Source organism: Mytilus galloprovincialis, chromosome 4 (assembly GCF_965363235.1).
Source record: "Mytilus galloprovincialis chromosome 4, xbMytGall1.hap1.1, whole genome shotgun sequence".
In the NCBI taxonomy this organism is placed as follows: domain Eukaryota; kingdom Metazoa; phylum Mollusca; class Bivalvia; order Mytilida; family Mytilidae; genus Mytilus; species Mytilus galloprovincialis.
Genome location: NC_134841.1, coordinates 23,528,180 through 23,546,335, shown reverse-complemented (window position 1 = coordinate 23,546,335; position 18,156 = coordinate 23,528,180). Strand labels below are relative to the sequence as shown.

Below are 18,156 nucleotides of genomic sequence, written 5' to 3'. Positions count from 1 at the left end.
AAATCATCATTACGAAATAACAAAACCACATCATCTAATGAAACAACTGCATTACGTTAAGTCACATTCACATCAAGTAATGTAAACCACATTGACTAATGACACAACCATATTAAATAATTGTGAAACCACATCGAGTTATGACAAAACCATATTGAGTAATGACAAAACAATATCAAGTCAATACGAAACCATATCGTGTAGTATCGAAATATCATTAAGTAATGACTATTCCATATTGAGTCATATCAAAACATCATTACGTAACGTCAAAACCATATTAAGCAAAGACAAAATATCATTAAGTAAAAACAAAACAACATAAAGTAATAGTTCCACATAAGACAGATGTGGCGTTCCATATCTATCTAATAGTTAGTTTCTACGTATGTTGCATTGTCTTGTTTTTTGTTGAACTTGATTGTTTCTGTTGTTTCGTTGTTTTACTCTTATAGTTGAAGTGCTTCCATCAGTTTTAAATCCGTATGTTTTGTTCTCTCAATTAATCTATGACTTTTGAACAGCGGTATAATACTGTTGTCTTCATATATAACCCGGGTGTACTCAAAGCGTTTGAAGACCGTCATACTGATATTTGAATTTAATAAATATTGATTTATTGTCAAGTTATATGCAAATATTTGATTAATATTAGTTTTTTATGATTGTGTTTTTAGAAGACAACATATTTCAATTGTTAAAGATAATCATTCTTGTCTCTTTCTGTTAGATTCCTTATTGTCAGAATCACATAAGATTGATTACTAAGAAGACTGAGGATATACTAATTTTATGTGGAACAAATGCAGATTCTCCTAAAGGCTTTGAACTCAATATAACAGACATGACTTATACCAGTTCAAGTGTTCCATGTTCCAATGATCCGTTTCATAATTTCACAGCAATTTATGTCAGTGAGTTTAAAGTACAATTAATTATATCACAAAAGGTTAACATTTTCAAAATATCTTTACTAAATATATAAGTCAGTGTTAATCGTTTATTTATTCGTTTTCTAATATGATGGGTCATCGGTGTATATATATGTTTGTGTCTTTGTACTCATAGGGACTTTGCATATCGAGTTTTAACTGACATATGGCTGGACGAACTTCATCTGTACTTGTCTAAACAGTGTGGAAATTTCAAATGAAACATTTACCTAACAGAGACAACATGAAGAGAATATGAACGATATTAGATTACCATGTGACCTTCAACAATGATCAAAACCCATAATGAATAGTTCAAACCGTTGCAGAGGAATGACCGTTGTTTTTTAATTAAAATCACATATCTTAGTGATCAAAATGTTCTGTTTAAACAAGATATAATGATACGATATTTACAATATAAATTATACATAGCAGAATAAACTGGTTCTTATTGAATTTTTTTATGACATAGTAACGGTTCAATTAATGAAAACAAGGCAAGTTTTTTTTTATCAAAAAAACTTACAAATTGTTATTCCATGATATTTCTTTTCAGAATCAGGAAATCCAAACGGTGAGGAATTTATGTATTATGCCTCTACATTACACACAGAATCTTCAATTCAAAGACAAATACCTGGTACGACTGATAATATGAAAAGTGTAATAAGTGAAAAATGGATGAAAGGTAAGACAGAAAGTAAAACAGATACAAGTACTAAACTGTAAGAAATTATCAAAGCGGAAAGGCCTTTATAAAATGGCAAAATCAACATCTCAAACAAATCAAACTAATGGAAAACAGCTGTAAATATTTCTGAAGTGGAGATGTCACCGAAACAAATTATTCAACTATTAGATAAAGGGATGATTTTATTTTGCATGCATTACGGACAAAAGTATATTTGTATCACAAGGCAGATCAAACGTATGAACCTCGGTGGCTTTAAACTGCAAGTAGATATTGTCAATGGCTATCGATGTCATTAATATGTGTTTGCCCCATTTATGGTCATTATGTTTTTCGGTCTGTGCGTCCGTTTGTCCTGTTCGTCTGTCTGTACGTCCGTTCGTCTGTCTGTTTAGTTTCAGGTTAAAGCTTTTGTTCAAGGTAGTTTTTTGATGAAAATGAAATCCAATCTACCTGACACTTAGTACATATGTTCTGTATGATATGATTTTCCTAGTTTTAACGCCAAATAAGAGTTTTTTTTCACGGGCCACTGTACATAGTTAATAATAGATCAATGTACAATAGACACATAGAAAGAGGTGAACAAATGCACCAGAATCAAATAGTTGTAAGTGTGAATATTTGACTATATTTTTAGTTTTCATTTTTGAATCATCACATAACTGGCTTAAATTTTCAATACATATTATTTGCAAATTTATTAGATTGAATAAGGAATATATAGTTATGTAGCAGTTCTTATTTTGGTAAAAAGTACAGTTTTTGAACACAAGAATACTAATGAGTATGACTTGTACAATTCGTCATTGTAACATAGCTGATACATATGCAGTCAAATATATTAGATTATTCTGATTTTCAGATCCACAGTTTGTTGGATCTTTTGACGTAGGTGACAGAGTGTTTATCTTCTTCCGCGAAACAGCTGTTGAAACTGATCCATTAGAAACAAAGATATATTCACGAGTAGCTAAAGTTTGCAAGGTACGAATTAAAGGAAATCAATATCCAAGGACAAATATAAAACAATTTAAAATTTGTGCTGAGGCAGATACTATTCGACCTTATACAAATTCCCGTATGCATGTACATGTATTTGTATACCAAATCCCCATATGCATTTTTACTGTACTTCAATTGGTTTTAGAACATTGAAATACGAAATAAAAACTCAATTTTCAAACAAATTACATACTTTGCATATGTTTTTGAATTTGAAATATGATAGCTGTGGTACTGATATTCATTTGTATAAAGACAATTTTTAATTCGAGGCAGCTCACAACTTACCAGACAAAATAATCAAAACTTGGATGTTAGCTTGGACTACGGCCATCTGTTTTAATATGAACAATCAGTCTGGTGTTATCGGTGTTGGTGTTTTTGTTTTATTAAAATATTCTGACTTGTTTGATAAGTATTTTTCTATTAATTTAGAGAAATATTTAAAGACTAAAAAAGACTTATTGATGGTAGACAATATTTACATCGTCGTTTTTTATATTGATATAAATATAAAATCGTTTTCTTTAGTATACATATGTCGTGTAGATTGTCCCATCGCTTTGACATCAACATATTCATTAACTGTGGCTGTTTTATTCTAGAATCACTTCTTCAATTATTAGCCCCTGAAATAGTCCCTAAACGTTTCTTGACTTTTGTATCGAATGACAGATTTATGGTATTATACCCTTCGTACGACATTTTTGAAATTTGTGGTATGTGCTTCTGCTAGTTCTACTTTCTGTCCAATTTAGTTATAGTTTTTGTTAAAGGTTATAATTATTTAGTAGTTAAAGTAGTACAATACTTGAATTTTATACCTCCAATTCCCTAGTTTTAAATTGCTGTATTTTTTTTATAATGCTTGAATTTTTATAAAAAGTGGTATTTATGGAAAGCTAACAGATTGCTCTTTCAAATTAATGCAATGTTAGTATTATACAACAATTATGTAATCAATTGTAATGTCAACTGTGTCTACATATACAAAATTTTAATTCTTCTTCATAGTTACCCCTAGAGGGTTGATGTCATTATATGTTGTTCCAAGAGCCATTATCTACAATAGAGTGTCTCAGATTTTGGATAGAATGTATAGATAAAATTTTACACCTAATCAGACATTATCTACTTTAATGTGGTAAGGATGTTTACACTAATTACAGATTTATGAGAGAATGGAATATGATAGCGATAATTTGAGACATCCTTTGGTAGCTCATGTTGTGTTAATTAAGAATATGTTAAAATTTCCTGTATTGTTATAAAGACGAAAAAGCTAAATTCATTCAAATGACTTGACCCAGATTTTGCCATTATTTGCATAATAATTGATTGCAAAATTTTTGCATAACAACAATATTGCATTCATTGTAAAGATTAATCTTTTTCTATCTATATTATACCTCTTTTATTAATTTATATGCATTATTAAGAAAGTAACAGAATTTTTAAGGTTGGAGATTAGAAGTAAAACAATCTTTGTATTGTGCTACCTTAACCTTTAATTTGTGGTCATATAAACTGGAAGGGATGGTTTTGATCCCGCTAACATGTTCAACCCTGAAACGTTATGTATGTATGTGTATGTCCCAAGTCAGGAGTAGTAATTCAGTGGTTTTCGTTTGCTAATGTGTTAGGTTTTTGTTTTTCGTTAATTATTTTGTACATAAATAAGGCCGTTAGTTTTCTTGTTTGAATTGTTTTATATTGTCATTTCGGGGACTTTTATAGCTGACTATGCGGTAATGACTTAGAGAGTTGTCTCATTGGCAAGCATACCACATTTTTTATATTGAATCTTAGTAGCGCCTGCAAAGGGAGTAGTTATCTCCAAATTGACAGGATATTCGAGAACTCCGTTTCTTTGATACAAAATAAATGCTCACAATAAACCATAAGATGAAGTTAAAATCATCCCTTTGAAATTTATGGACGCCATCCCGCATTGGTTCACTGATAAGAAAAACCTGTTTCACAGACGATGCCGGGTTGTTCCAATCGTTTCTACCACAATACCGCTCTCCTGACCCCGAATGAGACCTACATACGTAAACTTATCTCCGGGTGAGTGCTGACATGAGTAACACTAAAGATGCTACATCTGACGCAGGATAAGTTACTCTTTCGGAGCAACTAAGATCCATCCCGGTTTTTGTTAGCTCTGTGTTGCACAGTCTAAAATTTTCTATGTTGTTTTTTTATCTTATTTTTTTCCAATGAAGATGTCAGTTTTTTTTCTACTTGCGATTGTAGACCGCTTTGGTGTCATTTGCATCTCTTTTAGATCTGTATTTGTTAAAACCATTTTACGAGTGATTATAAATAGAAATAGAAAATGTGGTAGGAGTGCGAATCAGATAAATCTCAATCAAAGTCAAAAGGTATAAAAATTTAACAATTATAGGTAAAAAAGAACGGCCTTTAAAACAGAGCCTTGGCTCAAACTGAAAAGCAAGCTATAAAAGGTCCCCATAATGACTACTTTAAAACAACCGACGGGCTAGTCTATAAAATAAACGAGAAACATGAATACATTATACATTTGACTATACCAACAAAAGATAATCACAGAACAACAGGCTCCTGAACAATGCATAATTACCTATGGACTCATATAATGTTTCGTTGTATATTGAATCAAATTGCCTTTCCATATGCAGTTAATGCATTTTACTGGGGTTTGATTGCCAATGAGACAATTGTTACTGACTACAGAGTTTCAATGCGATGGATCAAATACGGGTCACCGTACGATTTCCAAAAGCGATAAAAATCCATATATAATGGTCGGTTATAAAAGGCGCCGACATGAATAACATGAACAATTCATACCAGAAAACTGACGGATAACCAATTTACGAAAATCAAAAAGACAGACTTGAACCAACGGAAACACCACTGAACTACATGCTCGTGATTTGGGACAGGCTTATACAGAAGTATCAGGGACAACATTGTTTGATAAAGCTCATCCTCTCTTAGTTAGGACATTGCCATTAATGTAATAGCAAAACATATATATATATATATTGTTTTATTGAAGTGCAGCCTGATACAACATAATAATACAAATATGAAACATATTTTATGTCAGCCAGCCTTCATAGGCTTATGATGCACTGTACTTCTAAAATTCCCATAGTTATCTGTTACAATGTATAATTATCAAATGTCAATTTAAATGTACAATAAATAAGAAGTTAATTTTTTCTCATTAATGTTTTTGTTCTAAAATCAGAGATGTTAGGGATAAATTTTGACACTATTTTAACACCGGCACTAAGTAAAATTTAAATTTATCCATGTCAGATATGTTATCAAAATTACAGTTATATCTCTGGTGACAGTCCATAAACATGCGATTTCTCTGTAACGAATAGGTGGGACAATGTAATAAAAAGTGTTTTTCGTCTTCTTCGCTTCCAGTTCTGCAAACTTTACAAAGTCGTCTATCAGCTGGGACTCCCCGGTAACGCCCTTTCTCGATTTCAAGGGGGAAAACACCACATTTTAGTCTTGTAATTGCTGAACTTTCATGGCGTGAGATGCTTGATTTAAGGTACGGCTGAACACTGTATGTGGTGTTCTAGTCTCTATACGTGCGGAGTTTTGGGATAGCTTCTACGGTTTTTCCCCATGTGATCATAAGAAAAAACTAGCTTAACCCAAAATAATGAAAGAAAGCACCAAAAACAACTACAAAACACACTATAGACACAAAGAACAGTTCTCAGAGTGGATCCAATGTTAGCCCATTACTGTTATTTTTTAATGACCTACCATATTAGCAACTACGTTTTACCATGAAAAAACGTTCAATCCGTTCTCAAAGTGTTCGAAATAATATGAAGTGTTAGAAAATAATAAAGCGATTAAAATACGATTTTATGAGCGAAATACTTTGAAATACCCAAGTATTAATGATATCAATTTTGTATGAAATTTGTATTGATTTATAGTCTTAAAGTATTATGAAATAGATTGTAAATATAAAAAAGAAGATGTAGTACGATTGCCAATCAGAAGAGTCTCCAGAAGAGACCAAAATGACTAAAGAATACGTTTTTAATTATATGTACTTAGAAAGACATTGGCGGTAATTCGCTGTTACGAAATAAATGGACAAGCTACCAGAAAGCTAAACTTGATTGCTTTATTCCTGGAAACCTTCAAGTGGGTTTTGACTTAATTCGTATGTATGAATAAAATAACTTGTATTTTTTTTTATACCAATGCTGTTTCCATGTCAAAATGCAATTGAAAACCATGCATCTGTTACATAAAGGTTCGACATAAACAACGTAGTTGGTTCACATTATTATAATTGTCAAACACAAAATCCATTTCGTATTTAAGATCGAAAGTAATAGACACATGGATAAAAAATCAACTCTGAGGCTTAATATATAATACAATAAGTTAACACATTCAAACAATTTTAAACAGGATAAGTGCTTACTTGATGCAATAATACATGCATTTTGTTGATTCGTGGCCTAAATCATATTTACCTTCACACGTTTTTAACCACGATGAGTATCGCTGAAATATTGTTTCAGTACCCCGAAGTTTTACCAAATATAACTGCATGTATAATTGCTCTAAATTAACATAGAAAGGATTAAGAATTAACGTGGTGCAAAAACAAATTTATCTTAGCGTTGATACGTTCTATATCTGTTTCTAACATCAATTTTGAATCAATAATCTGCACGTATTTTTCACCGCTTAAAACAAACATTGGAACAATCTGCAAAAAGACAAACAAATGCAGTGAAATATTCATCAAAGTGCCTTTCATAGCATGTACAAAGGCAACAGTAGTATACCGCTGTTCAAAATTCATAAATGGATTGCGAAAAAACAAATCCGTATAACAAACTAAAAATGAAGGTTATAAGAGGAGAACAACGAAACAACAGAAACACTAAAATGCAACACACATGGAAACGAACTGTAAGATAACAAAAATGACCTGGAACAGGACATTTAAGAAAACTATGTCGGGTTGAACCTGGTTTTTGGCTAGCGAACCACCGCCCCCGTTTTAATGGCAATGTTAGAGATAACACTAAAATGACAACATTACATAACAGGACTACAATACAAAAAAAGGAAGAGCAAACAGGACAGACAAAAACACAAATAAACAATACATTAGAACATTTTGACAAGCGAATTGTTATTAGGGGTACCAGGCTTATAATTTAATATACCAGTGTTGTGTCAACATAAGACTCATCAGTGACGCTCTGATCATATATATAAACGTAACAAAAGTATAAAAGAATACCTTGCTAAATTAAGGCAATAGTTGATATCCTTTGAAAAGTACCCATGGTCTATGAACACAGTTATCGTCCTTTACAAATATAGTCTCTAGTGTTAATAATTTATAAATTGCAAATTTTTCATACACTTTTCCAATTTGTTTCTTGATACTTCATGCCTGAAATATTAAGAAAGGTGATACAATTACATATTCAAAAGCTGAATCTTTGTGTTAAGTAGTGATTTGGTCTAGTTAAAAAAGGTCGAACATTAGAATTTTAAACGCATTACATAGAATTGTCAAAATTTGAGTTAGAGCAGGTACACTACAACATAACTGTGTTCTCGGGTCCCATGCTTTAACAATATAAGCAAAATTCCTGAAACACTGTAAATAATAATTGTAAACATAGTCAACACACTTTCATACATATGAAATAGAATAAAAGGTTTAATGTCTTGAGATTTATGTATGTTGGTCGATGGAACAGCATTTAAGGATAGCTGTATGAAAGTACAAACAGGGTCAGTAAACGCTGATTAAACAATGTATTTGTTTCTAATTTTGTAGCGTGAAGCAAACGATAGCAAACGCCACAAAAAGTTTAATTTTGGCAAGAAAGAAATGCATTCTTTGTCATTGTGATGTGAAGCCATGTGCATGAATGTTGAATTTGATTTTGGAACGGTTCGTGATTTATTTCAGCAAATCAAAATCATAAAACAATTAAGTCATTTATTTAACTCGAATTACACTTTACAATTCATCTACATAATTTTATGTAATAAAACTTTAAATAATTTTCAAACATTAAGATGATTTCTTTTGCAGAAGACGTTGCAATGAGGGACAATGTATTCTATGGTTTATTCACAACTAAGTAAGTAAATGAACTTTTGTTCACATAACTTTCTCAATTTCTATGTCGACAAAATTTGGTATTCAATATAGGTTTTTAAGTACTTAAACATATACACGTTTTCAACTTTTCATTCATATTGAAGCAATCATATTTTAAAAGGCCGAAAGTTATTGGTTATTGAATTCGAACATATCGATGTATGTGGTTATGGTTTACGATTGTGCTTACACGCGGTATAAAGATGTAGAAACACACACACATATATATATATATATATATATATAAACAACTCGTCTAAACATCAACCCAAAAATGTTAGATCTGTAAATTTGCTTTGGCAAATTTTTTTTCTTCCCTCGCAGGGATTCGAACCCATGCTACTGAGATATCATGACACCAAATCGCCTGCACTGTAGCCGTCCCGCTACACCACACGACCACCATGGCTTCACAATAATAAAGCTTTTGGTGGTCATGTGTTACCGAGATGTTATTGTAAATCTGTTGTAGAGTTGTCACTGACCCAGACGTACTTATATATAAAGGGTACAACATCACCATTAAATAACTATAAAATGAACAAATATTAGATATTTCGGATAACAGATATCCTTTTTCGGTAACAGCACGGTGTCAAATGAATCAAGTCAATATATTCAAATTGAGACACTATCAAAATCTTGAAATTTTATACAATTTAAGCGGACACCACAGACGCTGGTACAAACACGGCGCAAAAATTACAAAGATATGCCCAAATAAAAATAGTTATTCGCAATGTGAACTGGCACAACTCTAAATTTCCAAAGGTTGTGACAGTTTAGACGTTATAACTGCATGGAGGGCAGTCTTCAAACAAACAAATCAAAAATACCCTAACCGATCCAAGTAGGTATAATTGACAACGGTAGAGCAATTGCAACAGAAACTACATATTTAAGCCTCCCAAACGATGGCAGTTTAATAATGGTGAGAAAAATAAGTTTTATCTAATAAGGTAAAATAATTGAACGTGGCTACGTACTTATACATCCATCCCAAATGAATGGAGCCCTGTAATTTAAACTGGTATTTTAAGAAATAAAACAAACTGTAAAGTCAGTACGGAAGCCGGAGTTACTGGAAACAAGTGATGACAGGAAAATGAGTGACTACTTCTTTGTTTTTTCATTGATGCCCTCTGGGGAAACTGTCCACAACTTTCTTATCGAAAATCTTTTCCGAGCGACTCTGTCGACCTGCGACCAACCCTCGTTGTGGTCTATGATTGTGATGGTAAGGTTTTTGAGATCAGCTTGGGCGTGCCCAGGTGATCTCAAATGACGACTTACGGGTAGGTCGGGCTTGCAAATGTAGTCACTTAGATGACCACTCATGCGTTTAATGAATGGTTGCTCTGTCTCGCCAACATATTGCATGCCACATCGACACTGAAGGAGGTATACAAAATTCTTGGTTTTGCAAGTTACATTGCAAAATATAGTGTACACAGACCCAGTCGAGTGGCAAGTATATGTTTGAGTATTTAGTATTTGTTGACAAGTCAGACAACGTCTGGTACCACATGACTTGCACCATCCTGCAATTGAACAGCTTTTATTTGAGGAGACGTCAACTCTTACAAATAAGTCTTTCAGACCTGCTGGTCTCTGAAAACCTAAGACAGGAGGATTGGGAAAGATCTTGTATAATTTAGGGTGTATGGCAATAATTTGCTAATTGGCACGGATCAAACGTGACAGGTTAGTAAAGGCTGGATTGTATGTTAAAAACAAACGGAACTATTTTGCTGCGCCTCTTCCGTTTTTACTGTAAGAGGTCATTGCGGCTGTTATTGTTAGCGCGCGAAAACCCCTTACCTATGTCCAATTTCTTATAGCCTCGTTTTGTCAAAAATCCGCGAAGTTCCTGTAACCGTTTCGTGACAGCCTCCTCATGGTAGCAAATCCGCTTTACTCTGATAGCTTGACTGTACGGGATACTTTTTGTACAGTGTTTGATGTGACAGCTTTGGGGAGAAAGGTACTGATGTTTTTCTGTGGGTTTACAGTACAAATGAAAAAACATAGAATGAGTCACTCATTTTCCTGTCATCACTTGTTTCCAGTAACTCCGGCTTCCGTACTGACTTTACAGTTTGAAGCTTTTTTTAAATTGCAGTTTAAATTACAGGGCTCCCTTCATTTGGGATGGATGTATAAGTACGTAGCCACGTTCAATTATTTTACCTTATTAGATAAAACTTATTTTTCTAACCATTATTAAACTGCTATTCGTTTGGGAATCTTAAATATGTAGTTTCTGTTGCAATTGCTCTACCGTTGTCAAATTTGAGATATTATACCAACTTGAATCGGTTAGGGCATATTTGGTTTGTTTGTTTGAAGACTGCCCTCCATGCAGTTATAGCATCTAAACTGTCACAACCTTTGGCAATTTAAAGTTGTGACAGTTCACATCGCAAATAACTATTTTTATTTGGCATATCTTTGTAATCTTTGCGCCGTGTTTGAAAATTTTAAAATTGTACCAGCGTATGTGGTGTCCACTTAAATTGTATATACTTTCAAGATTTGGTAGTGTCTCAATTTGAATATATTGACATGATTCATTTGACATCGAGCTATTATTGAAGAAGGATATCTGTTATCCGAAATATCTAATATTTGTTCATTTGATAGTTTGTTAATGGTGATGCTGTACCCTTTTTGACTTGTTATATATATCATTATGTACACAGCCATGTATCACCATCATTGATGGCGATCCGATGGATACATCTGTTGTAGGGTTGTCACTGACTCAGACGTACTTATGAATATAATTTTTTTTCTGTGACTGTATCTTACATTAATTTGTAGGATCCTTTACTATAGATAATTTAGCTGATCTGTAACAATAACATCTTCATGCCTTATATATCATGTACTGTAGTACGCCGCTAGATTAAAACTGACGTGGAAAGGTAACACATGCCCACCGAAAGCTCTTTTTTGAGAGCCCAGGTGGTCGTGTGGTCTAGCGGGACGGCTGCAGTGCAGGCGATTTGGTGTCACGATATCACAGTAGCATGGGTTCGAATCCCGGCGAGGGAAGAACAAAAAATTTGCGAAAGCAAATTTACAGATCTAACATTGTTGGGTTGATGTTTAGACGAGTTGTATATACATTATGTACACAGCCATGTATCACCATCATTGATGGCGATCCGATGGATACATCTGTTGTAGGGTTGTCACTGACTCAGACGTACTTATATATATATATATAGAGAGAGAGAGACAACTTGTCTAAACATCAAACCTACAATGTTAGATCTGTAAATTTGCTTTCACTGACTCAGACGTACTTATAAATATAATTATTTTCTGTGACTGTATATTACATTAATTTGTATGATCTTTTACTATAGATAATTTAGCTGATCTGTAACAATAACATCTTCATGCCTTATATATCATGTACTGTAGTACGCCGCTAGATTAAAACTGATGAAGAAAGGTAACACACGGCCAGCGAAAGCTCTTTTTTTGAGAGCCCAGGTGGTCGTGTGGTCTAGCGGGACGGCTGCAGTGCAGGCGATTTGGTGTCACGATATCACAGTAGCATGGGTTCGAATCCCGGTGAGGGAAGAACCAAAAATTTGCAAAAGCAAATTTACAGATCTAACATTGTTGGTTTGATGTTTACACGAGTTGTATATATATGTTATTGTTACAGACTTATTACCGTGACTTTACGTTACCGTTAGTTACATTCATCCATGATTATCACAAAGATGTGAAACCGGTTGGAGAAAAATGTAGAGAATAAAAGGACTTTAAGAGTATTTTGAAATTTAATTTAATTTATAAACAAGTCTAAATTGAAAACTACGTTCAAACCTATGATTTCGTTGGATAAAAACCGCAATTTTATACGTGTGCATGTAAAACAAATTTCGTTGTAGAAGGGTATAAATACAGCAAAAACAACATTTTTCAAAAGACCAATAGTGAAAAAGTATATTTAAACAAAACGCATTTGACTAACAGGTCGAACAACTGATATTCTTTAACCCTGCTGACTGCCATTGTACTTTCCCTTTTAGAATTTACTAAAAACCTGCCATGAAAGAATTATTTTTAAACAACGCATCCTTAAGATATATTAATATAATAAAACTGCAGGCAAATATCAGAATGAAAGTCACCAAGGTGTAAGTCCCCACAAAAAATAGTTATAAGTTCATCGAATGAGTCAGCATGAACGATATAGTCGTTGACTCCTTGTAGGATTAAATTTCCATGAAAGACGATGCTGAACAATTTTGAATTATTTGCATCAGAAAATATAAGATAAAAAGAAACTGCAAAAATGTTAGGCAAAATAATATTTAAACTAATTCAAAGGGCAGCAATGTTTTAACAACTTAATATCAAAATACAAATTTTACTTGTTTTCCTTAAAATTGTAACAAATCAGGTAAAATTATAGAATTCGCCCTCCTTCGGATTCCTCCAGCTAGTTGCAGCTACTACACCTCTTGTCTCCTAAATCACCATATCAGTTCCTGTCCTATAACATTTTTAAATCACAATTTCAACCCATTGCATATTGAATTGAAAACCAAACGGAAAAAAATCTTATGAAAGTTCTACATATGCACGTTCAAAAGTAAAATAACATAAATTACGAACTTCAAGAAAAATTTAAAGCAAATAGTCCCTTATCAAATGGCAAAATGAAAAGCTTTAACACGTCAAACGAATGGAAAACAACTGTCATATTCCTGACTTAGTGCAGGTTATTTTTTTATTCAGAAAATAACGGATTGGACCTGGTTTAATAGCTAGCTATACCTCTCACTTGTATTACCAAGCATTAGGTAATAAAAACTTTTGACTTATTAATGCTCTCCAACTTTTGCTTTATTTGATCCTTTTTAACATTTTTTTAATTCGATTGCAGGGCCGTAAATATAAAATTTCAATCCTGGTATATATGATTTTTTTTGTATTAAATTAACCTTATATTTGCAGTACTGGAACTCCAGCATCGGCAATATGTGCGTTTAATATAAGTAGTATCGATGCTGTAATGGATGGATCTTTTAAAGAGCAAACCAATGTAAATTCATTCTGGACCGAAGTTACTACTGTCCTTACCCCTAGACCAGGGCACGTAAGTACATGTAACATAAAAATCATGTTTGCTTTAAACATTTTACGTTAATCAATAACATTTTTGCAACGTATATTGGATCAAACTAACTGTGATAACAAACGTAATCGTAGAATACGTAAACTTTTCAAAACTATGTATAACAAAAAAGGAAAACATCTCACAGAATTGTTATGGAATGCATGGTTTATAAGATATATGTAAATCCTACTTTAACCCCATCGTTAGTATTGAGATACCTATTTTTTGAAAATATTTATTCTTCACCATTGGCATTAAGATATAAAAGGAAGTTGACAATCCCCGGCTTTATACTTGATTCATTAACATCATCAAAAGGTAAAAAGACTGTACTGAATTGACGGTAAGTGAATTCTCTAAACGGTTCTGAATTAACTGTAGATTATATAATTAAAGGGAATAAAAGTAAAATGTGTCATGTTTACTAATGAGACAACATTCCACAAGAAACCGAATGACACAGAAATTAACAACTATAGGTCATCTCAATGCCTTCTAAAATGAGTAAAGATTATATCGCATAGACAGCTTTTAAAGACTCCGAAATTACAAAAATAGAGCAATTCAAAATAATGAGTAAAAAACACCCAACACAGGAACAAACAACAACCTTTAAACAAGGTCAAGACTTGGTACAAAAACACAAAATGTGTCGGGGTTAAACTAGTATCAACGCCTTCAATCTCTTTACTAACCCTGGCTAGTAGTGTAACAGTAAAACATAAGAAACAATTATCAAAATTAGTTGAAAAGGGCTTAACTCATCACAGCGAAAAATCAAAAAAAACATCTTACAAAATCACAGAGTAAACGACGAATGGTTCTTATACATCCCACAACGAAAGGTCACTGAATACATACCTGAGAGAATTGACAGCTAGTTTAAAGCAAAGAACAACTTATAAAAAAATTATCAAGCATATAAGACAAAAATATCAATCCGTACAAATCCAAAATCCAATGAATTTACTGAAAATATGTCATTAACAGTCAGAGAAAACATGCCGGTGTGCAATGAAAATTATCAACCAATAGATATCAGGATTGAAATTATATTTACGCCAGAAGTGCGCGGCCTACAAAGGACTCATCAGTGACGCCGGAATAAAAATGTTAAAAAGGCCAAATACAGTAGAAAGTTTAAGAGCATTGAGGACAAAACATTCATAAATGTGTTGCCAAATACAGATAAGGTAACACATTCCTAAAAGTAGTAAAGCCTTAGCAGATAGAGTATTGACAGATTGTAGAGCAGTGTATATGCATATGTACATTGTATATAAACATTATATTGAGTTTGATTTTAATTTACTGCTAACACAAATCAATATTAATACCAATAGAAATAATTTTCAAAAATCTTAACAATTAGTTTATAAAAATTATCAATACGTTTACCCGGATCGTATTAAAATTTCCGGGCTCGGCTAACAACATATTCGAAAAATAGGAGGTGCAATCCGGTAAAAAAAAATTTCAAACCAAATATTTATATTTACAGATAAAGGTAGTCAAGGTGTAATTGATTTGATAGCGAAATCTCTTGACTCAATAATTTGTCAGAAATGCACGCATAAGATTCATTAAACACAAAATATAATCAACAGAAACTCTGGCATAGCTAACGAGTTGCTATACATAAAAACACAAAAGATGGTGCCAAAGAAACATCAGCGCCTAAAGAAGGAAAATTAACAGTACGGAATCAAAATAATAGTGTTTTTGATCAATTAATTATTTTGTACGCGGTTTTACTCAATTTTGCCATACACTGTTATTAATATCAGTTCAAATAGAAATTTGCTGATAAAGAGCCGCAAATTGGGCCAATGTGAATACCGATATTTCTGAAAGTTTACTGGACGTGAACAAATAATGAAATTGATCAAACTTTTTCCAAATGATGCTTGGATCAACCGTTCCAAAACAATTCTGTGCAGTGATATATTTGATAACTTAGATGTTCACTTTTTATAAAACAGTTTTATTTCATACAGTCAAATCACAAAAATACTGACTCAAAGGAAAATCCAATCGGAAAGTCCATTATCAAAAACGATTGCTTGATCCTTTTATCAATTGGATGCATAACATATATATTACCAATAAAAAGTGTGTCGGGTTTTGTGATTCGATAACAGCACAGGAATGTCAGTATATATTCAGGAAGTTACTGGGGTATATATGACGTTTTTATCCCGAATTAGAATCTCCAAAAATGTCATCATAACACCCAAAAAGATTCCTGAAGAATGTCAGAGGCTAACAGATGGAAAATAATTACATCCGTCATTAATATATTTTAAAACGAAATCACGTAATTTAAACTTCAAATTCTTAAATCTAATGTTTTAAATTTCTTCAATCGATACAAATATTTTGTTTTGAAAGTTGACTCTACTGAACACAACTGAACTAAACAGTATAAGGTCATGGATAACTTTTGACTGTTTATAATGAAATGTCTACTGATTGCTATTTAAGAATTGAATAAATTATTTTCGTATTAGTTGGTATTAGCTTTGAACTAGCTGTAAGTTATTGCAAATACCTTGTTGTTATGTGCCGTTACATCATTGATCCAGGTCAGGTTAGGAAGAGGATGATGCCATCAAAGAAGTTTAGTTCCGCCTCATTATCTATGTGTCTGTTCCAAGTCGGGAATATTCTTTTTTATGGGTTCTTGCTGGTTCGTGTATATTATTTTTGTTTTTGGTTAATTATCTTGTCAAAGAATGAGGCCGCCAAATGAATGTTTGTTGTTTTTAATTTTTCTTGTCTGGCCGCTTTATAACCTGCTATGGGTTTTTATCATTATTGAAGGTCGTACTGTTGGCTATAATTTCACTAATTGTTTATTTCTGGAGATAGTTGTTTCATTGGTAATCAATGTATGCTTATAATGATATATTATCTAAGTATTTTAGAAATGTAAAACAATAACCTATCGATTTTTGTTCATCTACATTAATTTCAGGTCTAGTTTGTCTGCGTCGTCAGATGCAATCTCTGTTTTTGCTATTGGACAAGTCAACACATTCTTAACAGGAAATCAAAATCTCTAAAAAAAAAAATAGTTTTTATTTATTTATTAATTGTTTTTTTATTTAATCAAACACTAGGTATTTGATGATAAAAATCGAAGCTCTAATAATAAACATCAATCTTTTGCAATCCTTATGTCATATACATTTCAGTGCACTAACGATTCAATGTCTCTCAGTGACAGTGTTCTGCAGTTTATAGCTGATCATCCATTAATGCACAAGACAGTGCAGCCGATGTATGGAAAACCAATATTTGTTATCGACGACGAAGAACTTCAACAACTTGAACTACATAGCCATATGACAGAGATTGTATTTTATGCTGCATCAAGTAAAAACTGATTTATTTTCTCCAAATATACTACTTACGATATCAATTTATTGTTCTACTCCTGAAACAACAGACAAACTTACGAAGTAAATTCAGTTGAATATTACCAATTATATTGTTGAAAATTCAAGTTAACATTTATCTGTTGTCTATATAACATTGAAAACATGAAATTCACTCAAAAACATAATATATTAGAGAGTGACTTGGTACATGTTATGCACCAATAAATTCCTTTTGATATGTTTAAAAGGCGTATAATCTTTATTATTCTTTGAAATCGAAGGAAAGGAATTTATTTTCTCTCACTCGTTACCTCTGTCCTACGTAAATTGCATATTTATGCCATTGCATTGTCCTGTTGTATTAATATATTTGTTAGTCAACGCAACATAAAAAATGTAGTCCATGAAATTTGCTATCTGATAAAATATGAAATGCCACAAATCTTATTATTATTCAAATGAATGTTTTGTGTTTATCATTTAATTTAACGATTCACGCGAAGTGAAAATAAATGTTTTTAACGTCGAGCCGGATTGTGTTATTATCGTTGCAATCCAGTTTACATTGTTTACAAACAAACGTTTGGCTAACGGAAGTCCTCTCGACCAATCATATAAACGTTTTTCAAAATATGCAAATCAAAAACGAATTCGTAACCTCAAACGAACATAAAATATTTATCAAATAAACAAAATTCTCACATTGGTTGGGTTCGTTTTGCTTAGTCCTGAGTTTTATTTGTTGTGTCTTGTGTTCTATTATATGTCTGTTTGTCTTTTTCATTTTTAGCTATGGCGTTGTCAGTTTGTTTTATATC

The 18,156-nt window shown here is 32.5% G+C and overlaps 1 protein-coding gene across 1 annotated transcript; it reads left to right on the top strand.

Annotated features, from left to right (window-relative positions):
* The first annotated feature begins 741 nt into the window (after nt 1-741).
* On the top strand, nt 742-17,770 carry LOC143071663 (semaphorin-2A-like). Its single transcript, XM_076246136.1, has 7 exons — nt 742-914; nt 1,492-1,623; nt 2,492-2,613; nt 6,721-6,829; nt 8,741-8,789; nt 13,793-13,934; nt 17,153-17,770. Exons 1-7 carry the CDS (start codon nt 845-847, stop codon nt 17,342-17,344), a joined length of 816 nt encoding a protein of 271 aa, XP_076102251.1. The 5' UTR covers nt 742-844; the 3' UTR covers nt 17,345-17,770.
* The last annotated feature ends 386 nt before the right edge of the window (nt 17,771-18,156 follow it).